Genomic DNA, 25,166 nt, shown 5'->3' with positions numbered 1-25,166 from the left:
TCTTAGGGCAGAAATTCAGCCAGTGGACAAAACATCCCTCAGGGGCCATACTTCCTTTCAGTGAGGACTAAGCAAGGCAAATATTTAGCTTGGAGCCAAATGGGGAATAAGACAAGACATTTTTTGAAAGCCCAAATGCCTAGGTGTGTGGGGGAGTGCTTACCGAGAACTTATCAAACATGCATGTAACAGGACAAGTGGCACTACAGCCAACGATTGTCTTCATGGCATAGATTACAGTCTGCTGGGGCTTTGTAGTCCACTTTTATTTGCTTCTTGAAACAGCCCTGAGAGGTAGGCAGAGAAGATTTTATCACCCTTCATTTACAGATAAATGAGTGAGCTATCCAAGGCCGCAGACATACTAAGGGATAGAGGGAGATTTCAAATCCTGATTATTTCAACTCCAAGTACAGTGCTCATTTCTGTGTCTGTGTGTGTTCAACTGTTCCTACACTCTGGGCTCTGACCTTGGGAGCTTCATGAATCATTAAGATTCCAGGCTGACCCGGATCCCCTGAAAGATCTTCAACACAGGAAGCATCTTTCCTCTAGAGAGAGCACTTTCCAAGAGGCATAGGCTAGCCCCTGTGGCTTTCAGACCTACCACCACCCCTTCTGTCTGTCTGGAAAGGTCTGAGCCCTTGGGTCCCTTCACCCCAGCCCACCCCAAGGCAGGAGAGACAGAGAAGGCCCCCCCCACCCCACCCCCAGCAAGACAGGACAGTCAGCCACTTTGGTGAAAAACCAGAAAGAAATCCCAGCCCGTTGCTTTCATTTCGGTTTAAAAATCAAGTCGGGTGACAATGGAAACTCTTTCCTTGCTGTCCTCTTCTTTCTGCCCGTGTTGACAGAAGATGGACTTGCTAATTCTGGCTGGGGTTTTTCCCTCCCTGGGCTGTTTTTCTCTTTTTATCTTCATCAATTGAAGTGAGCTGTTCTGCCTTTCAAACTGTCGGAAGGCCTCTGGGGTTTTGTGTATCTTTTTTTTTTTTTTTTTCTTTTCTTTCTTTCACATAATTCGGTGAGTCTTTTCCCAGATATGTATTTTCTCTCAATTTAACTTCTAACTTAAATTTCCGCCCATGTGACTTCCAGCGCGACTTACCAGAAACCACAAGAGAGAGAGAGGGCGCGAGCCCCAAGGCAAGCGACATGTCCCTGTGGGGAGCAGAGCCTCTGCACCCCGGAGCGAGGAGGACGCAGGGGTCAGGGGCGGTGGCAAGGCGGGCAGAGGAGGGCCCTGCGGAGGGGGGTGGGCTGCTGGCCCGGGGGGAGCAGTCAGGAAGGGAGGCCGGCTGGTGACAGGGGAGCCCCGAGGCGCCTGGGGCTGCGTGGAGAGCCCGGAAGACGGTGGCCATGCCTCACAGCTCCGACAGCAGCGACTCCAGCTTCAGCCGCTCTCCACCCCCTGGCAAACAGGTAGGGTCCTGCCTTTCCCTCCTCTTCCCTCCTGATTCTCTGGGGCAGCAGGAAGAGGGCCAGGCTTCCTGGGCCTCTGCCCAGGGACGCTGAGGGGCCAGGAGATGGCCGGAGCATCCCGTGAGACTCAAGGGCTGCAGGGAAGCCGTGCATCTCGGGCGGAGACCCTCATCCTTCCGCCCCTCCTGCCAGAGGTTGCTCTCCGCGTCCCCTGATGGTACCCATCGCCTTCACCTCACCTGGGGTCCCATCCCAGGAAGCTTTCTAGGAAGCCGAGAGGGGAATGGGCACCAAATAACTCTGGTCTCTCAGAAGAGAGTCTACTTCTCTCCAAGGCGGTAGCAGAGTGAGTGGGGAGGAGCGTTGATGCGGGCTGAGGGCACGCACGCCCTGAAAGCTACATGGTTGCCCAGGAGACAGCCGGCAGAAGAGGAGAGGAAAGGGATGGGGTGGGGGGAGGCAAGTTAGAAGGAGGAGGACCCCAGGCCAGCTCAGAAGGATCTATCTTACCTCCTAGCACAGAACCTGTTGCTGGCACAGGAGGGGGCGAGGGGGGCTGGAGGAGGAAGGAAATGAATCAGGAGATGGTTCTGGGCACTTGAAATTATTCCCTTGTAGCTCAGCTCTGGGGAAACTAGAGAGGTGAGGGTGGAGATTCTGGGTGTCTAAGATTGTAACTTCCAACTCAAAAATTTTCAGCTTGAGGGTTGCTAAAAGAAAAAAAGAAAAAGCACCAGAGCATACTGACTGCTTCCCATCTCCCGGGGCTTTCTCCTTATCGCATTCCTTGATAGCCCTCTCCACAGGAAGCCCTCTCCCTGCTCCTCCAGTACCATGGTGGAGGACAAAGTCTTCTCCAACTCGGGGTTTAAAAACTGCCTTCTTTCCTTCGCACGGGTGTCCGAGAGGGCCTTGAAAACGCTGCCGCCCGAATAAAAGCATACAAACATATACTACAGCTTCTGTCATCAATGCCTGACAGCAGAGGGGCAGGTAGGAAGGGGTCCTAGTGGAGGCCTCTAGAGGACAGACACTGCAGCCCTGGCTCGACCGCCTGGACGTCTGCGCTCTTCTTAGGAAGGAAATTACTCACGGCTTTCGTGCTGACCCGGCTCCCCAGCCTCCTGAGAGGAAGAGCACTTCCTTCCTACCTAACCCACTGCCCTCTGACTGCAATGGCCTGGAAGTACTGGGCCCGTTGGTGAGACATATGCTTGGGAGGGCAGACTCTTGTCCTGGGAACTGTGTCCCTCCAGCCTGCAGGGATGCGAGATGGCACACAGCTGGGGGTGTAGGAGGGTTTTGGTCAAACTTCTACACTTACCCTGTAGCGTCTGGGCAAAGCCAGAGCTAACCTAGCACACGCCCATCTGTGGGAGGCACTCAGATGACACCAAAGGTCCCCGGGTCCTCCTAAGCACCCGTCTCCTACCTGCCAGGGCCAGGTCATCTCCGTCGTTAAAACTGTTCCTAGTCTCCACTTTGTACTAGGCCTTGTGCTCAGGGTGCCCTGGGGGATGTCAGGGTCACTGAGTGTAAGGAAGGGAATGCAGGGGGCAAAGAGGCAGATCTGGGATGGGGACCTCAGACTGGGGCGGGGCAGGGGTTTAGGCAACAGAAGCCCCAAGGGGTCACACCAGGGAAGAAGCAGTTGGTAGTGGATGAGGGAGTGGCTTGGAGAGGCATCAGACTCAGCACTGGAGGATGCATCTTGCCAGAGTACTGTGAGCCCCTGGGCAAGCTCTTTGAGCCTTTGTTCCCCCATGTAAGATGCAGATACTCACATCAACTTCATCAAACCAGGGGATTCAACAAGAGCACCTCAGGGAAAAACACTTGCACAGAAGCAAGCACATAGTGAGTGCTCAACAACATTTTAGAAAAAAACAAAACAAAACAAGAAGGTTCTAGGCCAGAAGTAACAGGGTAAGGGTGGAGCAGCCCTGAAGAGGAGAGGTGATGAAACATACTTCATCGCCTTAACCATCTTTTTCCAAATTCAGCCCTCCTGAGGCCTCAAGCTCTTTTGCAGTCTTCCTGTATCTTCTGGCCAAAGCTACAGAGACACAAGAGAGTTTCACAGAGTGTGGGGAAGGGTTCCCTTTTGGGTTCAGCCTTTTGGTCACCAGGGTGTGGACAGGCAAATAACGATGAAGAAATGGAAGAGTGGATGGCAGGATACCAAACACCATGAGAGGCGGCTTCAGCTAGAAGAGAGTAGACTCCCCTAATTCTCATCATCTCTGCTCCCCAGGACTCATCTGATGATGTGAGAAAGGTTCAGAGAAGGGAGAAAAATCGCATCGCTGCCCAGAAGAGCCGGCAGAGGCAGACACAGAAAGCCGACACCCTCCACCTGGTGAGTGTTCAGACCTCTCTTCATCTTCTTGGACTGTAGGCTTTACTCCCCACCAACCTGTGGACGCCGGGACGGAGCCTTGAGTCTGCCTGTGGGGAGATGTGTGTGTGTGTGTGGGGGGGGGTGTCAGTGGAGGGTGAGGGATGCAGGTGGAGTGGGTGCATGGAGAAGATTCTGTCGCAGGAAATGGGCCAGGAGGCTGAAAGAGAAATGAGCCCCAGGATGGCATGTGGAGGAAAGGAGCTGAGTGTGGGCAGCCCAGAGTCTGGTGGAAGGGACCCACCTGCTCAGGGATGGGACAACCTCAGCTCCATCCCGCGTGGACCCAGACAGCAGAAGTCACGACTGCCTTTGGGAGCAATTCAGAAGGTGTCATGTGCTTTGGGGGAGTCTGTCATCTCACAGTGCTAGGAGCACATATATATAGTCCCATCCCCTGGGAGGCCAGCAGGGCGGCCACTCCCAGCCCTGCATTTGGGACAATGAGGTCCACAGGCTGCTGCACCTCACAACTTCTTTTCTGAAGATTATTAAGGTTTGATTTCAAAATTTCTATTTTGATGATACCCCGAGATGGTCTGTGAATGATACAGTTGCGAGGGCACGTATCTGGCACAGTCATCATCCTGACTGAGTTGCCTCCAGTCTTGCACTTTCTAGGGAAGCCCTGACCCCTGGCTTGAGCAGGGCTCTTGGGCGATCAGAACTGCATTTCCTCCAGCGGCGCAAGATCCTGGTCAGTGTTCACAAATCGTGGCTGTGTGCTTGTTACAGAAAAGTCTTCTCCTCATCTCCCTCACCTTACCACCTTACTCTCTTCACCCTGCCCTTTAATTTGCTCCTTTTCAATCAACCCTTATTCCACTAGCTCCTTTCTCTTCTATCCCTTCAGCCCCTTCCTCTAGCAACACTGTCCTTTCTCATCCTTCCCCACACTGCCCCCCACCCCGAACCATTCCCAGACCCCTAGCACCCCAGGAATTCATTCCAATGATAAAAAGGGGAATTGGCATAAAAAATGAATATACTTACGTTTACTTGAAAGATTAGCCTGGTAACTGGTCAGTTAAAGAATAACTGTGTTAATCCCATCAAGGAAAAGTAAGATGCAGTTTTAGGTAAAAAGATACCATTTTTAACTTTGTAAGGAAGCAGAGAGCAGATAGTGTGAAGATCTCTGATTGGTTGCTCATGTTTTATTTGAAATGTATTCAACATGTCTTCCAATGCATACTAATGTAGTTTTATACTCATGAATATTTGTTGAAAGAAAGAATGGATGAACACTAAGTCTGTTCTCTTTGGTAATTGTGATCAGTAGTGTAAACGTTAAGCTGGTGGTGGCCCTGCTGCTGATAAGTTTTCCATGATTTCACCATGGCTTAGGGGCTCACGACACTCCAATTTACTCTTTTAGGCTTGAAAAATCTATGATTGCTCACTTTGCCTGCATCAGCATCTGATTCTTATTCAGTATTCTTTAGAACAAGCAAATAAATAAAATTAGTAAGGATAAAGTCTATCTTTTGGTATAAGTAGACAATGTTCTGAAACTGGAAATCTGCTATAGGCTTTATAAGTTTGAAATATTTTTAAAAGAGGAAATTATGTATTGCTCAGCAGTGCCACCATCATAAGGACATGGTGTGAGTCCCAGCTCTGCCATTCACTGTCTGTATGACCCACCTTAGACTGTGGAGATGTTCTTTACCCCCCTTAGTTGTAGTTCCCTTATCAGGAAAATGGGACAATGAGTACCTCATAGATAGAGTGCGTATGAACAGCTCAAGCTCAGTCCTCCTAGGCATAGCATAACTATTCAAAATTTTTAAGTATAATAAGAGTAATATTAAAGATAGTTATCATTATAAGAAATAAGATGACTATAACTAAGGTTTTATGCATCTGAATTTATATTTATATATAAATCACAGGATCTCAGGGCTGAAAGATTTCTTAAAGGCTGGAAAGTTCAGACACACTTTTGGTGCTCAAGAATCTCTACAACACTCTCTGGACATGATCCCCAAAGTATGCCTATCACGCCTAGTGATGGAGAGCCCCCTGCCTCCCAGTAGGAGCAGAGGAGTCTTCCCTAACTCGAGCTGTGCCTCTGTCTCCCTGGGAACTCAACCCCCTGGTCTTTCTTCAACTTGTGGGGACATATCAGTGAGGGTGACATGCATGCTTCCTTGCTAAGGCAAGGTTTTCAACACTGACTCTGCTGCCTCTCTTTGCAAAAAAAGAGTTTGAGCCAGAAGATGTAGCCCATCTGATTATACTAGTCAAGACTATACCAAGACACGCTCTGGGGTTTGGGAGGTCCATGGAGACCCAAGTCATGTAGTCACTATGTCCACACTCAAACCCCTGCCCTCAGTCTCTAGAATGTTCTCATCGTTGCCATACCTGGACAGACTCCTCCCCACTCCTTTCTTCTGAGCACCATAGCATTCACGTTCACTTTTTGACCAGTGAGTAGAACACCTCAGAGTTTATACAGCAAGCCTGTGTGTTGCAACCAATGTGGCTTATGTTTCTTGACTTTGGGTAGAAGCTTTTGGTAGCAACATATAAATCTGCCACCATTAAGCAGAGGGTTTGGCTGTGATCTGAAATTTGGCGGCAACATACAAATCTGCCACCATCAAACAGAGAGCTTGATTGTGATCTGAAACGTTCATTTCCTCTCAGACAATAATCACCTATCTTCTGTATCCATTATCCTCTTAATCATGTTTGTGATTCAGGTAGAAGGCCTTCTATTTACCACCAGCATTCTTAGGGTTGGGTGCCTGGTGCACCCTTGACTCCTTTCCATGCTTGTCTCCACATGTTGAGGCTCTGGAACCATTCTCTGGCCCAAAGACACAGCCATAGGGCTCACCTAACAAGATGTAAAAGACCAGGGTTTAGAAAGTACTGTGGTCCTAAATAAGGACCACCTTTGTATTAGTATGCTAGCCTCTTAGATGCTGGGGTAACAACTGATTTCTCGGTTTCAACTTTGTCACTATTATTTCTCTTAAAATAGCAAAAAAATTATTCTGTTTCTCCAGTGAGAGAGAGGAATACCTATTATTTAGCATTTTCAGTATCTATCCTATAAGTGATTTTCATCAACACACTGTATGTAGATTGCTTTTAAAAGAGCGGAGTAGGGAAGCTGGTGCTTTCAACAAGCGGTTTAACCTCATGCCAGTGTGATAACATCTCTGGCCTTGACTACCACTCACATTAACCAAATCAGGAGGAGCTCCTTTTCATAATCGTAATATCAACAGTGTCCACATTATGTCTGTTTTGCTGCACCTCATGGCATGTGGGATTCTAGTTCCCAGATCAGGGATCGAACCTGTGCCCCCTGCAGTGGAAACTCAGAGTTCTAACCCCTGGACCACCAAGGAATTTCCCCACATTCTGTTTTTTAATTCTCATTTGGTTGGTGTCTCACACAGCACTCAGCACACTCAGTTCATTTTCTCCCGCGGTCAAGTGTAGAGTCCGTTAGGTATAGTAAAGGTATTGATTAAAAAGGAGAAAGTCATATTTTGAGCCATTCACTTTCAAAAGGTATTAGTCACTAATAAGTGAATCCAAGATAATCAGCTAAAAACTATTAAAAATAATAAGAACCCAGTCAGCTTTCAAAGTTAACACAAAAAGTAATAACTTTTCTTATGCAAACTAGATTTAAAAATTTAATAGGAAGAAAGATTCTATTTACAATACCAAGAACAGCAAATGGAAAGAAGGAATAAATTTAACAAAAAAAATACAGGGTTTAATTGTTTTAAGCTTCAAAATTATTCTAGGTGATTTTTAAAATTTCAAATAATTGAAAAAATATGTCTTATATAAAGATAGCAATTTTCCTTAAATTAATTTAGAAATTTATCTAATTTAATGTGATCTCAATAAAAAAGGATTTTCTGGGTATTAGAGGAAATTAAATTAGATATTCTAAATACCTTGTGAAAAATAACCATGTGAGAATTTCTAGAAAAATTCTAAAAAAAGAGGGTAATTAGAGACAATTCGTTGAATAAGATATTAAAGTGAATTATAAATATAGAAATCAAAACAATGTAGAAAAGATAGAATATTGGACAGAATAGAACATAGAAGTAGACCTCCAAACAAACTCAAACAAATAGACTCAAAAACAAATAGACTCAAATTTGTGTTAGTTCCTAAGACACAAGTAAAAATGCAAAATGTCTAAGATAGCATTTGAAACGAGAAAAAAATGAAGTACTCAATAAATTGTGTTGGGAAAACTGGTTGGTCATCTAAAAAAAAAAAAACTAGAGTCTTCACTTCTTTTACAATGCATATAGATTACATACAGAAAAAATTGAAGACATTTGAAAAATAAGCATTAAAAACATTTATCTTGGAATGAAGTCTTCCAGATAAAATGAAAAACCCTGAAGCCATAAAGGGAAAGATTGATACACATTTATCAATAAAAACTGTATTTTATACATAAGTGAAAATGTCTATACAGTTCAAAGTACCTAATATGTAAAATCAAAAGCAAGTGAAGACTGGGAAAAATACCTGCAACATATATGACCAAAAAAGGACATATTAGCTTAATATATGAGAGCCCTTATGAATAAGAAAATGATCTACAAACAAAAGAAAAAATGAATAATAATAAGAATAGGCAATTTAAAGAAAGAGAAAAATAAATGGCAAATAAATACAGAAAAGCTGCTAGACCTCAGTTAGGAAAATGACAGTTAAAGCAACAGTTACATTCTCTGCCAGACTGACAAAGACAGAAAATGTTGCTAAAAGACCATGTTGCCAAGATGATGGTGAAGCAGGTACCACCACCTACCACTGGAAGTATAATTAGGTGCAACTCCATTAGGGAGCAGTTTGACCATGTCCAAAGTTACTAGTGCGCATACACGGTAACTTGGCAATTTTACATCTAAGAATCTGTTTACAAACATTCACTGATTACACAATTATGTATATGTAGATATAACCCTTGGTGCATTGCTTGTCATAGCAAAGACAGGAAACAAGCTCAATGGTCATCAGTAAGAGACTCATTCGATAAACTAGAGTTGGTTTATTCAGTGGAATACCACGAAGGTATTAAAATTACAAGTTAAATCTGAATGTGCTACTCTGAAAAGATTATCAAGCTTCTATACTCTTCAGTGAATAAGTATGAGTCTGGAGTATAGTTTTCTTCCATGCATATCTTTAACGTAAATAAAAACACATATGTGCATATGCATATAAGCTTAAAAAATTTCAAGTAGGTTTTCCCCCCAAATTGCTAATGATACATATTTCTGAAAGTAGGACAAAAGGTCTAACGCAGAAGAGAGATACTTTGCATTTTTGTACTTTTTAATATAGTTTGGATGCTTTTATTATGTGCTTTTATTTATATAATATAGATATTAAATTCCCAATATAGATCATTATTACATGTGCATTAGAATGACTTCTTTTCTAATTTGATCTCAAACATTGAATAGTCTTCCACTGTGATGTTTTATCCCTTGAACATCGTGCATAAATATCTCAGTCCTTTGGGACAACAGTCAGTTGGGATTTCTAATGAGTAATCTTAAGGTCTCCAGCACTAAACAAGCCACTGTAAGGGACAGCGAATCAGTTTCATTTGTGTGGTTATCTTGGTAATTGTAGGATACTCTGGTGCCTTGTAGCAGGAAGGATTTTGAGTCTGTGTCCCAGGTCAGTGGGAAAGAGAACTGAGATCAATTGAGAAGCTGTGTTCATGAAAAGGCTAAAAGTGGAGGAGGCGATGGAAAGGCAGTAATATTAGCCCAGAGCTATGATGTTGACAAGTCAGATCTGGCCTTGAGGATGGAACTGGAAGCAAAGCAGAGTTACAGGGTCAGATCTGGAAGCTGGAACTTCAGATACTTAGATTGGAGGAGGAATGGGTGTTTGCCTGGGGCTGCCTCTAGTGTGAAAGATCTCATACTAATTTAAAAAAAAAGAGAAAGATTTAAAGGTTCAGGGTAGATCTTTAATGTCATATATAGCAAATTTCAGGAGGGTAAATTATGTCTGGAATTAAGCTGATGCTGTGAGAAATGAAGTTTTTATAACTGGAGGAAAATTAAGTAATGGAAGAAGCAAAGCTCAGCAAAGATGCTCACTTCTCAGGCCTCCTTAGAAGAAGAGTGTTGTTCTTGGACTTCTGGTAAGGCCTGGGCAAGAAGACTGTTTACGGTTCTTTCTCATTCTATCAGGTTTTTTTTTTCCTCCCTCTCGGAGATTATACCTTAAGTTTTATTGGTATAGAGAAGTCATAGGTAAAAAAAAATAAAGCAAAATGAAAACCACAGAAAGAATGAATGTTCTTACTAGTTCCAGCCTAAAGAAGTTCAGTGTAAAATCAGTGAACTATCCATGGAAGGACATTTCTCTTGTGCCTCTGCTGCCCTGAACTTCTTTATATTAAAAACATTAATTGAACACACAACTATATACCAGGCACTGTGTGTGTGTGCTCTACCTGCCGTTATCTCGTTTAATCTGCACAAAAACCTTATTTTGTCATTCTTGTATTAGGTTAAGTAACTTGTCCAAGGTCACACAGTTTGTAACTGGGTCTGTCTGACTTCAGAACCCATCTTCCTAACCACTAGGCAACACAGCCTCATCCTTTGGACTCTCGTGAAGACTCATCTTCCTTGAACCCCTTCCTGAATTTTTTTCTTTTGTTCTTTAAGCAGCATCCTTCAGAGCTGACACTTTCTCTCCATTAGGCCCAGCTGAGAAAATTGAGACCATTTTCGAAGAAAGTTGTGTAGCAATAAATATTAACATCCTGCTCTTTGGTGGAGCAATTCCACCTACAGGAGTTTGAAGAAAAAATGATACACAAAGATGGCCAATTCATTATTTGTGAACAGTATCCACTGTATCTGGAGAAGGCAATGGTACCCCACTCCAGCACTCTTGCCTGGAAAATCCCATGGACGGAGGAGCCTGATGGGCCGCAGTCCGTGGGGTCGCTAAGAGTCAGACATGACTGAGCGACTTCACTTTCACTTTTCACTTTCATGCATTGGAGAAGGAAATGGCAACCCACTCCGGTGTTCTTGTCTGGAGAATCCCAGGGACGGGGAAGCCTGGTGGGCTGCCGTCTTGGGGTCGCACAGAGTCGGACACGACTGAAGCGACTCAGCAGTAGCAGCAGCATACACTTTATCACTACTCTAAAATTCGACATATGCCCAGCTATGGAGATAAGTATATTATGACACATTCATACACTAGAATTCTGTACTATCACTAAAAATGAGTAAGTGGATCCGTGTTTATCAACACAGAAAGATGCTAATGACATAGCATTGAGTGGCAAAGCAAGTGACAAAGAATATGCAGAGTATAATCCTCTTGATGTAAAATCTGTGGTTTGGGGCATGTTTGCATGCATAAGAGATGTCTGGAAGAACAGTCTTCAGAATGCTAACTGTGGCTACTTCTATGTGGTTGAGATTTGAATAAGTCACCTTACTCCTGGTACTTTTCTGTAATTCTTTTTATTATAATAAATGTGTACCGTTTTAAAAATCAGAATAAAAATTTGACGATTCTCATTTGGGAAGGAAAAACACACAGAGGAATTCACCCCCCACCAACTGCTTGTCCTACTAATGAGGGGTCAGCGTGGTTACGGTCAGCAGGCGTATTCGGCAGTATAAGGAATTTCTGTCTGAATGTGATTACATGTCCCGGTTAGAGATTGGTGGCACTCACTCAGCTGAAGTCTTCATGAAGCTGTTTTCAGTGGCTACCAGACTACTTTCTCTTGGAAAGCATGAGGGAGTCTCACCAAACCCCAAGCTGGTCTGGGGTAGACTCAGTTTCCTCTGTAGGACTCAGTCAGGCCCCCCGAGTCCTAGGGGGATTCCATAGATTGGTTCCACAGGACAAAGCCCCCTTCAGACTGCGGAGTACCTGTAGGGGACCCTGCCATGGGTCCATACGGGAGTTCGTAGAGGGACTAACCATAACTGTGGTCATGCCCCCTTCTTGATGGAATCGCAGAATTAAAAAGAAACTCAGAGATGCTCCAGGTCACCCTGCTGTATGTATTACTGGTGAGGACGCTGCTGTCTTCCTCAAGGACACCCAAGAAACGAAACCTCCTGCCTTCCCACCACTTGCTTTTGTTTTTGTGCCCCTTTGCTGAGCAGGACTTTGCTCTGCAGATGGTGTTCTCACACGTCCTTTTGCAAAGGGTGAGTTAAGAAGTAGGCCATTAACCAGGACATGTGAATAGTCCAGACACTGTTCAGCAACAGAGCACAAGCACATAGTAAGAGACCAGAAAGGCAGAGAGTCCCAGGTTGAAAGGAGCTAAATTTAAAAGTTCCTTTATTTACTTATTTGGCTGTGCTGGGTCTTAGGGATCTAGTTCCCTGACCAGGGACTGGACACCAGTCTCCTGCATTGGGAGCTCGGAGTCTTAGCCAGTCGACCACAAGGGAAGTCAAAGTTCCTTTATTTTAAAAAAGATCTTAAAGGTGTAATCCAAAATCAAAAGGACAATGACATACTAGGGGAATATTTCTGTCAAATTAAATAAACTCAGATTTAATACAGTATAGAAAGAACAGCCTTTTTAAGAAAAACCTCAAGATGCCAATAGGTAAGTGGGCAAAGGCTATGAACAGAAAGCTTACGTAACCTTTTTTTCCTACTGAAATGAATATAACCCAATTTTCTATTCTGATTGTGAAAACAATACACACCATGGGTTTCCCAGCCTCGGCAATATTGACATTTTGAGTTGGACAATTCTTTGTTGTGTGTGTGGGAGGGGGTTGGTCTCCAGCTTTGTAAAATCTAAAATCTACCCACTAGATGCCAGTAGCACCACCTCACCCCTCTGGTTTTGAAAATCAGAAATATTTCTAAATCTTCCCAAATGTTCCCTGGGGGGTCAAAATTGTCCTTGGTTGAGAATGCTATACTAGGGAATACATTTATAGAAATTTATTTCTTCTTAGTAATCAATAACTTGTAACATTAAAATGAAATTAAGAAACTTTCCAAAAGTTTGTTAGCCAAATAAATTATTTAAAATTACAACACTTGGGACTTTCTTGGTAGTCCAGTGGTTAAGACTCTGACCTTTCACTGCCCAGGGGGCATGGGTTTGATCCCTGATTGGGGAACTAAGATCCCCAGTGCCATACTGAAAGGCCAAAAAAAAAAAAAAAAAAAACCCACCTAAAATTATAACACCTAAATCCCAACAAGGTTGTTGTAATAATTAATTTATACATTCATGGCCGATGACACTGTATATCTTACACAACCCTTTATAAAAGTACTAACCAAGGACTGCAAGATGTTCACTATACCATTATTTATAACAGTAACCAAAATGTTCAGCATTAGAAAGCCACTTAAGGTAAACTGTGGATCATCCGTTTGTTGATGTAGCCATTAAAATAATAATTATATGGTGATTTTGTAAGTATACTCTAAGTATATATACAAATTTGTATTTTCTTTTCTGTCATCATTTTGTCACACTTACAGAAATCACCATAATTATTATTGTAATGGTTGTATCAACAAACAGATGACCAACTGTTTGCCTTACATGGCTTTCTAATGCTGGACATTTTGGTTGCTATTCTTTGTTAAAAAGGACAAGATGGCAACACGTACAAATGAAAAGGGTTGTGTTTAGAGGACTAGAATCATGGGTGGGTATATTTTTTAAAAATATATCTTTAATGTACTTATATTATATTTTTTTATTAAAAAAATTAGAAAATGGTCAAATAGACCCTGAGTGAATTCTGGTGGACACTGAGGATGAGAACAGCGAAGGCATCCCTGAGTCAGAATTTAGGAGAAAGGCTTTGGTAGGAGATCTCATAATTTATCTTCCAAACAGGGACATTTTTGAGAGTGAAAAGAGGCGCTAGTAAAAAATTACACGAGGACCATACTATGAACTGGGAGTGTCCCAGTAAACATCTGGTCACACTAGATTGAGGGGAACCAAGGAGGATGACCTAAGGCTCTTAGGAAACTCACGAGTAAAGATTAAGTTCAGAGCCAACTAGAGGGGGCTAGATTCCTGGTGCTAGAAGGCAATTTCCTGCACGGGATGACCCTGTCACTAAAATATTTTCCAGTTACTCAGCTGACACAGAAATATGCCATTGCTAAGAGGGTGCGGTAGTCCAGAAAATGACAAAAGCAAAGGCCATATTCCGAGTACCGGAGCTTATGTTGACAGAAATGATTCTTTCTGCTGTACGAGTGTACATGAAATGCCTCCTATGGGTATTTTTTTTTCCCTAGGTGCTGAGAGTTCAGCAGGGGCAAGACAGACTGAGTCCCTGATTTCAGGGACATTCAATCAGAAGTCACACTGGAAGATCAACCGACCAATTGTTATTTACTAAGGAAACGGCAACCCACTCCAGTGTTCTTGCCTGGAGAATCCAGGGACGGGGGAGCCTGGTGGGCTGCCGTCTATGGGGTCGCACAGAGTCGGACACGACTGAAGTGACTTAGCAGCAGCATTTCACTAATCACACAAAGTGAGGAGGGCTTTAAAGGAAACCAAATGGTGCAGTGTTAACAGTGACTTAAGGACAGGGCTGGGAATGGTGTCAAGGAAGGTCCTTCTGAGGGCCTGACATCTGAAATCGAAGAAGAGTCATGGGAAGGAGCCTGGGAAGATCCCGGGAGAGAGTGCTATCTGCAGAGCCTTCAGGCCAAACTCTGTGGGGCCTGTCAAGGGTCAGAAAAATGCCTTGTGGGGCCCAGGACTGTGAGCTCAAGAAGAGGAACTGGGGGTGGGTGGGGGAGTGGGGGGGGGGAGGCCATTGTGCCCCAGGGAGCAGGAACCAGATGGGGTGGGGGTGGGGGCCTCAGTAAAATGAATTCAAATCCAGTGGGGACAGGGAGAGGGCAGATATCTGAACCTAAATTCTGACCTACGAAATGTAAAGCAATTACACCTCACTGGGCTGTTTGCGAAATAATTCGAGAGCAAACGTCAAAAGAAAGCAACAAGGCATTTGTCAGTTTTGCATTGGAGAGAAGATTTTATTTGTTTAATGCAGAGAGGCCAGTATTTTCCTATAAATCAATCACATGAAGATATCAGAAGTACTATCATATATGAAAATGTATGCCCTTCTTTCCAGTTGCTTATACAAACTTTAAGAACACTGTTTGCCTGGCTGTGTTTTTCACTACAGTTGGGCAGGTCTCCTTTGCTTCATTTGGTTGGGACAGGTTAAGTTGAGGCCAGGGAAATTGCATGCAGGGTTCTGACAGTGCTGTAATTCAGCTGCCTCCACTCCACAGCTTCAGTCTGGGGAAGAAAAATGTTGCTAAGCAGGCCTTAAAAAAAAAAAAATCTCTCACACTCATTTGTGGGCTTCCCTGATGGTTCAGTTGATAAAGAATCCACCTGCAATGTAGGATACCAGAGTTCGATCCCTGGGTCGGGAAGATTCCCTGGAGAAGGAAATGGCAATCCACTCCAGCATTCTTGCTTGGGAAATCCAATGGACAGAGGAGCCTGGCGGGCTACAGTCCATGGGTCACAAGAGTCAGAAATAACTCGGCGACTAAACCACCACCAAACACTCATTTGTAACTAACTCTTCTAGAGTTAAAAGTAGAAGCAATAAATGTACTTAAATGCTTGGTTAAACACTCCCTGGGAAATTTCATGGATATCACAAATTTAGCAGACTCTTCCAATGCAGGTCTCAGATTTTGGTAAATTATTACAGACTCCAAGTTGGCAATCAAGAAACATGATTTTACTGATCTCTTCACTGTATGCCAGGCACAGTCCCAGGATAAAGCACTCTCTTTCACTCCAGACCGTGTTTTGTCCTTCACTGAGGATGAAACAGTGAAGACAAGGATGGCTCCTGTCCTCACCGAGCTTAACAATCCATAGGACAAATAATTTGATGAAGTTATCATTAATGAGATTCTGATAAGTCCTCTACCTCTTGCCTTTCTATAAGAGTGAACTATTCTGGGCCACTTGAAATTTTCACCAACTATAAGACTCTTTGCCTTAAATAGCCATTTACTTTTAGAAGAAATTTTGACTTAGAAATGTCCTCTTCCTTCTTTAAAGTTCTTTATATTTATTTTATTTATACTATGTTACACAATAAATACATTTAATAAAACAAAATATAAGTAAATATATAAATATGATATCATAAATTTAACAAAGTCAAACTGTACATATTTATATTGTTTTACTATTTTCAAGAAGAACCTACTATGAACATACTTCTCAAGCTGGTGTTCATTAAGCTCACCTGGCAAGTACTTTTTTAATCTTGATGCCTGAACCCAGTCTGGAACAATTAAATTGGAACATTTCAGTGGTAAAATCCAGGAATCAAGTTTGTTTTTTTTTTTTAAAAAAAAAGCTCTCCAGGAAACTGCAGTGTGCAGCTAGGGCTGAGAACTGGGGAGCTGTGACATTTAGAAGCCTGTCCGATGCATGTGGTACAATGTGTGGAGTGAATCTGGGGCAATTTTGTGAGTAGATACCCAGACACTCTGTTCCAGAGACCTGGAGCTTAAAACAAAACCAAAGAAAACAGTTCAGACCTTGATGTTGATGGAAATTATTAGTTTGTTTTTCAAAACTGGACGATATCCTTTCTAACCTGAGGTATCAGTCAGGAGTTATAGAAAAACTATCCAACAGAGGCATCAACAAGTCACCTTTTGTATTTTAGATTTTTCTCAAATAAGAAGTTCAGAAGTAGACAGACCAGGGATAGTACAAGAATGTCATCAAAGAACCAAGCTCCTTCTCTCTTTTGGGCAGTCATTCTCAGGATGGGGGGTTTCATCCTCAAGGCTGCAAGATGGCTCCTGAATCTCCAGGCATCAATCTGTGTCCAGAGAGGGTAGCCTTTGTCTGGTGAGGCTTTCCCTTTTATCCCTGGGGAAGCGAAACTTCATCCTCTCCCTCCCGGTATTTCTGCTTATGTCTCATTGGTCAGAATCTGTCACATGGTCCTATCTAGCTGCAGGGGAAGCTGGGTAATTGAGGAATTCTTTTCCTAGCCTCTCTAGAGGAAAACAGGGGTAAGGAGTTCGGGATAGACGTTGAGTGAGCTATCTTACAGTGTTTCTCATATATGAGGTCAATGCAGTCCTGGTCCTGAAAGCGAAGGAACAGAAGAGAGGACCCCAGGCAGGGCCCTAGGGGCGTGGCCGATGCAGTTAAGTGTCAGCAGATGGCCAGGTGCTGACAGTCCTGGAGCTTCAGCTTTAAGGCTCCGAAGTGTAGATTTCTCCAGAATTCAGTGCAAAGACCTGTGGTTTAGTGATTCTTCTCTTCTCCTCAGGTGAGGAACAGGAGTGGGGCTATTTCCCCAGGATTGGTGGGGGCATAGCATAGATCCCACTATGGCTTGGGACAGGCCCTACCTCTTGGTTCACGGACTTCTCCGGGAATGGTGGGCTGCAGCCTCGTTCCGCCTGGGAGGGCAGGGAGGTGGGGTGGTGGGTTGCAGACTGCTGGGAATTGAACCAAGAGCTGGGTGTGAGCTTCACACACCACTCTCGTATTGAAGTGTGGGTGGGAGCTGAAAGGTCACCCTACCAATAACTGCAGATTCTGTTGAGGAGAAAAACACAGGGACTATTTTCACCCTTCTGGAAAGTGTGATTAGAAAACTCAAAGAGAAGGTCAAGGCATGAAACCAGACCTGGCAGGAAGACGCTCCAAGCCCTGCGAAGGAGGCCTGGAGAGTCCCCACTAGAGCCTTGGGTTAGAGTTTGTCCTTAGCCTTGGTCCCAACTGGCTTCCCTCTGGGGAAGGGACCTGCCTGGGGATTCCCCGTCATTCAAGAGCTCTACAGTGACCCCCTGCTTGGCCCCTCCACTAGGGAATTTCCCAGAATGTTCCCACACCCCCAAGAAACCTCCTCCTTAGCCACCCCCAAACTGTTTGTGGTTCATGGTAAGGGCGGCACCAAGTAACCTCACAGGTGAGGGTGAATTGTGAATATTAGCATCTCAATTTGCATGAGGCGGGAAGAGAGGGAAGATGAAATAGGAAAGTCAACCAGGCTGAGGCCTCAGAGGAGATAATTACCAGATATCATAAGATTTAAGCAGACTTCAAAGGCAAGAGAAGATGGTGGGCACAGGCTCTGAAGGCAGACAGTCTCAGTTCAAGTACTGGTGCTACAACTGACAAGCTGTGTGACCTTGAACAAGTTACCTAACTTCTCTCTACCTTGGATTTTCCTCTTCTCTACAATGTGGCTAGTAATATTATCTGCCACATAGGGTTCTTGCAAAGATTAAATGTAATGGTAACTGTAATGTACTTGGCACATGGTATCGCCCAAGAAATGTTAGTCATTATTAATTCAAACTCGATTATTTGTTTAAATTTTTGGTTTCTGCTATCTATCTCATATACATTGAGTCTACATACCTCTGCTTCCAACACACAAATACCCTTTCCAAACAGAGGCTCTAGTTGGCTAATACATACAGGTAGTCCATTTAAAATCTGAAATATTTGAGAGTTAGAGAGGGCTTAGACTTCTAATCCTGTGGTTTTCAACATTCACTGCACATTAGACTTCCCTGGGGAGCCCTTAACAACTCAATGCCCAGGTGCACCCCAGCCTGATTAAATCAGAATCAGGCATCAGTAAAACTTTCCAGGGATCCCACTGATCCTAGTGTGTGCCAAGGTTGAGAATCAATGTGTTGGTCCAGTCTTCCTGGTTTAAAGTGAGGCAACTGCGGCTCAGAGAGGAAAAGGATGTCACCAAGGGTCACCCAGCCAGAGCCAGGACCAAGACCCCTGTCCACTGCTACCTGATGGAGCCCCCCCAGCTCCCCAGCCCTGTTGCCATGTATTCCAGACCATGCTGTGGTCTGGGGATGGTCTGGCCCCAAGTCAACCCTCTCACAGAGTAGCTGCACATTAGACTCCATCCCAGCTCAGGGCGGGAGGTGATGATTAGCTCTGTTGGAAGAGTATGACCAAGAGTAACTCATTGGAAGACTATGACCAACTCAGGGTTTTTGCGTTGTCTTGAAGGATCACCAAACCAAGACCCAGTTTTCTCTTAGAAGGCTAGTGATCTTAGTGACTCCAGAGACCCTGAGTCATCAAATCTCTCAAGAGAAGCAGTGGGTGGGCTAAAAGGAGCACAGGACTGAAGCTGGAGAAGCCGAGAGCCCAGCCCTGCTCTGTATCTACCTGGTTCTGGGCCTTTGGATCAGTCACCCACTCAAACTTTCTGGACCTCCGAGAAAATGCGTCTTTTTATTTGTTTTTGTTTTTTACTTTTTAGTTTGTATTGGACTAGAGCTGATAAATAATGCTTAGTTGACAGTTTCAGGTGGACAGCAAAGGGACTCAGCCATACATATACATGTATCCATTCAACTCTCCTCCCATCCAGGCTGCCTCATAACGCTTATCCGAGTTCCTTGTGCTATATGGTAGGGTCTTGTTGGTTATCCATTTTAAATATAGCAGTGTGTACACGTCGATGATACAAATGAACTTATGTACAAACAGAAACAGATTCACAGACTTTGAGAACGAATTTATGGGTGTGGGGGGTCAGGGGTGGGGTGGGGGAAGGGATAGTTAGAAAATAAGTGTCTCTAGGTGAATCTATAGCTCTTTGTTTCAGCAGCTGCTGCCACCAGCTTGTACTCCTTTAGGGATGGGAGTGGGGGGTTTGCACAGTAGGTTTCTCCCAGGGTCTCAGTTGGCCTCATCTGTAAAATGGAGATAATGATAAGGGCTGGCCGTACATAGCCACCTCAGAGGGTTATTGCAAGGAGCCTAAAGGATCTAAATGAATCCCCAAAAGTAAAAAGCAGGTTATGTGGAAGCCCAAGGGCAGCCCCGCCCCCCCCCACCCCCCACCTTAGGAGAAGACACATACATTAGAAGCTAAAATTTACTTTCTAAATGTTACTTTCCTTTTCCCTTGCTGAGTTCTCGGTTTCCAGGCCCTATAGGGAATTCAGGGGGAAGTTAGGGGGGCTGTGATCATGCTACTTCTGGGTAGAGAGCTGCTCCCAGGTGTCCCTAAGCCAGGTGTCCCTGTGTGAACCCTTTGCAGGGCATGCTGGGCCCCAGGGAGGGTCGGAGTGGACTTAGGCCGGGCAGGGGCAGGTTGGGATGAGAGCCCTAGATCAGCCGCTTGCTTCTGCGCGGGAAGTCAGGCTCTTCCTCTGCGAAGCGTCTGGCTGGCTGCAGGGCCCCTGGGCTGGCAGTGCAGGTTTCTCTGGGGCCCTGGCAGGAAGCAGTCTTGCTTCCCAAGGTAAAGACAAGTTTCTTGTCACAGCTGGTTGTTTTCTAGTTAGAGGCCATGGTGGTTTTGAACACTCCCCTAGAGCTCCGGGATCTCCCAGGGGCAGGGAGAAGGAGAGGACAAAGCTGGAGCTCAGCAGGGCTGGCTTAGGGAGGAAGAGCCCGCTGTCACTTCCCGAAAGCCGGCCGGCCTCTGGGTGGAGAGAAGGTCAGAGCGGTTGGTCCCTGTGGCCCGCCTACTCGCCCCTCCCTTCTGCCTCGGGGTTTGCCCAGGCTCTTCGGAGCACAGAACTTACAGTAAATGTTGTCACCAGTGGAAACTCTCAGAGGGGGCGAGGAAAAGGGCTAGAGGAAGGGGCCAGGACTCCCGGCCCCCAGTTCCCGTCTTGCCAACGCCCCCCAGTCTCATTTGTTGCTTTATCTTACCTTTTGGTAAAGAGAGGGGATGCCCTGTCTCTGGGATGTGCCCGGAAATAATCAAATGGTGAGATGAATGGGCTGGTCACACCTTGCAGAAGCAGCAGCCAGTGCCCCTGTCTCTACCATCCTGGCTCTTGGTATCCCAACTCCCCATCCTGCTTTAGAGATGGAGTTTTCCTTTGTATTGACCTGGACGCATTTTCTAGCCCCGGGCCACACACAGGAAATACCAGGCTGAGGTTGAGCATGCTAGCATCTGTCCTGTATAAACTGCCGGAAGCTGCCTTGATGGATAAGGCCACGTTCTCCTTACCACTTCAAAAGAACTCCCATTTGCAGGGGTTAGGGCAGTCAGCAGTGTAACTAACTCTCTCATTAACCTGAAGCTGGTTTTCTAAAGCAAATTTTAAATGTCAAGTTATCACACATATGCTCACTGCCTACTGTAATTCTGAGTCAACTTCTGATCCATCGGTTGATGCCATCAACAAGCACTTGAGTTCATACTCCATGCCAGGCACTTAATAAGTGCTTGGATAGTTAGAACACATTTATTATCACATTTAACATTACTAGCTATTGTTTTCAAACTTGTCTGGTGGTTAGAATAATCTGGGGCATTTGTTAAAAATTCAGATTCCCAGAATTCAAATCCCAAGTTCTGAACTCACTGAGTTCAAACCTCTAGATTTCAGGAAGTGTCTGGAACTATATTTTTATCAGGCCCTCAGATTAGTTCTAATGTCATGGCAAGCTTGGAAAACACTAACCTAAGTGAAACAGAACAAGAAAAATAAGACCCGGAATCCAAATAGCAGGTCACTTTTTGAACAGAAATGTAATTTATTTGCATCTCCAGTGCCATTTTTTCTTCCTCTGTGGGTACCAATGATTAGCAAAGATGGTCTATCTGAGTCAAGGAATGTGAACATTAAAATCACATTGGAAATGCAGTTCCCCTGGTTTTCTGAAGGTGGGATTATTTTCCAGTAAATGCTAATTACCAGGGTGTAATTGTTGACTAATTAATGATGTGATCGGTAGTCAGAGCTCTTTACCCTGAGCCTTTCTTTTTAAAATCTCTTTGGCTGTGCTGAGTCTTTGTTTTGGCACATGTGCGCTCCTCTCTAGGTGCAGCGCACAGGCTTCTCCGGTTGTGGCATGCAGACTTAGGGGTTCTGCAGCATCTTAGTTTTCCAACCAGGGACTGAATTCACATCCCCTGTATTGGAAGGCGGATTCTTAACCACTGGACCACCAGGGGTGTCCTGAGGTTTTCTGATTAGCATGTATCTGATAGTTCCCTGAAGCAAGGGGGTAAAGGTGTTTCTGGAAAAAAAGAAAGCACAGGTGCTGGGCCACACCCAGAGTTCTACAGGACAAGCTGCTGGGAGAGAGAACTCAGCTGGAGTTTGACCGTTTATCATTTAGAAGACCCCAAATGTTCTAGAATTTGGGTGACGTAGACAGTTAACCAAGGACTCCATTCATAAGACTAAATGCAAATGCTGGGAACGTTAGGCGAACACACCAGTGTAACAGAGCAGAAAAGAGTGAAATTAGTATAAGTCAGTCTCACAAACTCTATTCCATTTTTCCACCTCTGGCTGGTCATGCACTGGCCTGGACATGCACTTGCCACTCTCAACTCTCATATACACTTATGGAGACCTATGCATATACCTGCACGCAAAGGAGCACACTCATGCAGTTCACACATGCCTTCACACACACACACATATCTCTGTTAGTTGGGACCGAATGCAACTGCCATTTTCCGAGGTCAAAATAAATATCAGCAATTTCATATGGTTTGATCTAAACAGCTATGCACATACATGTACAAATATACATGTATTTATGCAAATGCACGGGCTTCCCTGGTGGCTCAGATGGTATAAAGAATCTGCCTGCAACGCGGGAGACCTGGGTTCGATCCCTGGGTTGGGAGATCCCCTGGAGCAGGGCATGGTAACCCACTCCAGTATTCTCGCCTGGAGAATCTCCATGGGCAGAGGAGCCTGACGGGCTGCAGTCCATGGGTCGCCAAGAGTCGGGCGCGACTGAGCACAGGACAGGACTAAGCACAGCACACAGCACCGCACCCATCCACATACATGACACGTACAAATACACACGCACGCGTGCACACGCTCGCATGTGCAGAAGAAGTCACCGATGCCCTTGCCTGGCCGTGCTAGTGGAAATCTAATGCGGAACTCCCACTGCCTCCTCCACGCCCCGCAATCTTCCCCTGAGCCCTGATAGTAACCTGCAGTGTCCATCCTTTCCGCTCACAGGAGAGTGAAGACTTGGAGAAGCAGAACGCGGCGCTGCGGAAGGAGATCAAGCAGCTCACGGAAGAGATGAAGTACTTCACGTCGGTGCTGAACAGCCACGAGCCCTTGTGCTCTGTGCTGGCCCCCGGCGCGCCCTCGCCCCCCGAAGTGGTGTACAGCGCCCATGCCTTCCACCAGACTCACGTCAGCTCCCCGCGCTTCCAGCCCTGAGCTCCCCCGAGGGAGGGCGAGCAGAGAGCAGAGCCTCTGTCTCCAGCTGCTCCCAGGGTCTTGGGAGGGGCGCACAGACTGTATGTAGCCCGGCAGCCCTCCTCCGTCAGCGCCCTCTCTCCACGCAGAGAGCCAGAGGCCGAGGCCGGACTCCAGGATCAAGAGCCCGGGGATGGGAACGCACGGCAACTGGAAATGTGTGCAGCTGCCCGCAGCGTGGCCACCCGCCGCCAGGGGCCTGGACCTTCAACTGGGTGGGAGGCCTGACCCAAAGCTAGGTCAAGCATGATGCCCAAGTCCGGTGACCCAGAGGGAGGAGGGTAGGGCAGGGTTATTTTTCTAAATAAATGAGTTAAAAGAAACCAATCTGGCAAGGGCTTGAAACCTAAAGTTCTGTGGGGTTTGGGTCATGTTTTTGGTCCTTGGGCTCAGGAGCCCTGAAAGGTCTGGCGACTCTGCTCATACGGTTCTTTCCCACAGCTTGTTCATCTACTTGGGAAGCTGGGTTTTCTCAAAGCGTCTTCAGTTCTTCCTCTAGGCATCTCCATCATTTCCCTCCCCACATTGCCTCTATGCGACCTCCCACTTTCCATGCCTCATTGCGTGATACTTTCTAGATTGTCAGCTTGAGACGGTTCTAGGGTCATTCTCCGCAGGAGAGAAGGGCTGGTGCAGTGGAGTGGGATGGTCATTCAGGCTGGTACTCACCTCTCACAGGACTGCGCTGACTCAGCCCAGTCCAGATGGCCAGCCCTGGGGGCTGCTGCATGCCTGGCCCCACGCCAGGAGCACTGCTAACTCAAGGAGCACCTCACATGAAGGCAAGGCTTTCCTCTCTGGTGGGGCAACCCGGCTTCAGAGACAGGCACCAGTGTCCTGCTGAGGACTCCACCTCCCCTGGGAAGCCGGGATAGCACACACACAGCTTCGCTGTCTCCTCAAGGCTCCACAGCTTGAGAGCAGCAGTGGCTCAGATCAGTTCAGTCACTCAGTCGTGTCCAACTCTTTGCGGCCCCATGGACTGCAGCACGCCAGGCTTCCCTGCCCATCACCAACTCCTGGAACTCACTCAAACTCACGTCCATCGAGTTGGTGATGCCATCCAACCATCTCATCCTCTATCATCCCCTTCTCCTCCCGCCTTCGATCTTTCCTAGCATCAGGATCTTTTCCAATGAGTCGGTTCTTTGTATCAGTTGGCCAAAGTATTGGAGCTTCCGCTTCAGCATCAGTCCTGTTATGTGGCTCAGATAACACAGGATTATCTTCAGGGCTTCGAACCCACAAATTTTGGCAGAGCTGAAACCAGTGTGCTCTGGTTTTCCTGCTTGGACATCCACCTGCTCCTCAGAAATCCCCAGACCAAGCGCCCTCTGGCCTCACCCACACCACTGCCCAAGAGCCATGGCAGGGCCTGTCCCCTCCCCCACCCCACCCCAGACATACACATGGCCCCTGATGAGCCAGCTGGGGCCCAAAATGACAGGGACTGGCATGGAAGGTGTCGGATGCAGCCCCTTAGCAGCCTCCACAGCCCACCCTGTGGCCCTTCAGAGCCGCTGCCTGTGGCCACCCTGCTGGTGGCCATCTTGGGCTGCAGCAAGCATGGGGGGAAGGGAGGAACAAGCTTGCTCCCCTTTGCCAGCATCTCCTGGGCCTGCCTGCTGCCAGCTCTGGTTGACTTGAGGCAAGGTTTCAGGGACCGCTTGCCCAAGTCTCTCCTACCCCCTGGGATTATGCCAGTGCTGGACTAGTGTGACTACTAAACTCTGCAGAGGCCTGGAAGTGTCACATGGCCACCTGACCTCCCTGCGGCCTAACTATGGGAGTTGTGCAGCCCAAGGGCCTCTGAAGGCGCATTGCCACCATAGAGCTCTCATCCCTGAAGTCGATTCCCTGTGGAGGCCCAGTGTTCGGAAGGGAGCTCGGAGCTTTTTGGAGACAGGCCGGAAGACCTCTTCCAAGGATCAGCATTGCTTGCAGAATCCTGCATTTTAACCTTTGGTGTCCCAACAAAACTTGGTAAATGAGACTCCCCTTCCAGTGCACGAACTTGCTGTAGCCTGGGATGAGGGGCTATGGCAAGAAGAAGCTGTCCTCCATTTCCTTCAGGGCCTGG

At 46.0% G+C, this 25,166-nt stretch overlaps 1 protein-coding gene across 1 annotated transcript; it reads left to right on the top strand.

The window, feature by feature from the left end:
* On the top strand, positions 1,118-23,710 carry BATF (basic leucine zipper ATF-like transcription factor). The gene is made up of 3 exons (XM_005686099.3): positions 1,118-1,422; positions 3,677-3,781; positions 22,838-23,710. The coding sequence occupies exons 1-3, from the start codon at positions 1,360-1,362 to the stop codon at positions 23,045-23,047; spliced, it is 378 nt and encodes a 125-aa protein (XP_005686156.1). The 5' UTR covers positions 1,118-1,359; the 3' UTR covers positions 23,048-23,710.

This window comes from Capra hircus, chromosome 10 (genome assembly GCF_001704415.2).
Source record: "Capra hircus breed San Clemente chromosome 10, ASM170441v1, whole genome shotgun sequence".
NCBI classification, from domain to species: domain Eukaryota; kingdom Metazoa; phylum Chordata; class Mammalia; order Artiodactyla; family Bovidae; genus Capra; species Capra hircus.
Note: the sequence above shows the minus strand (reverse complement) of the source record. Positions and strands in the feature narration are given on the sequence as shown.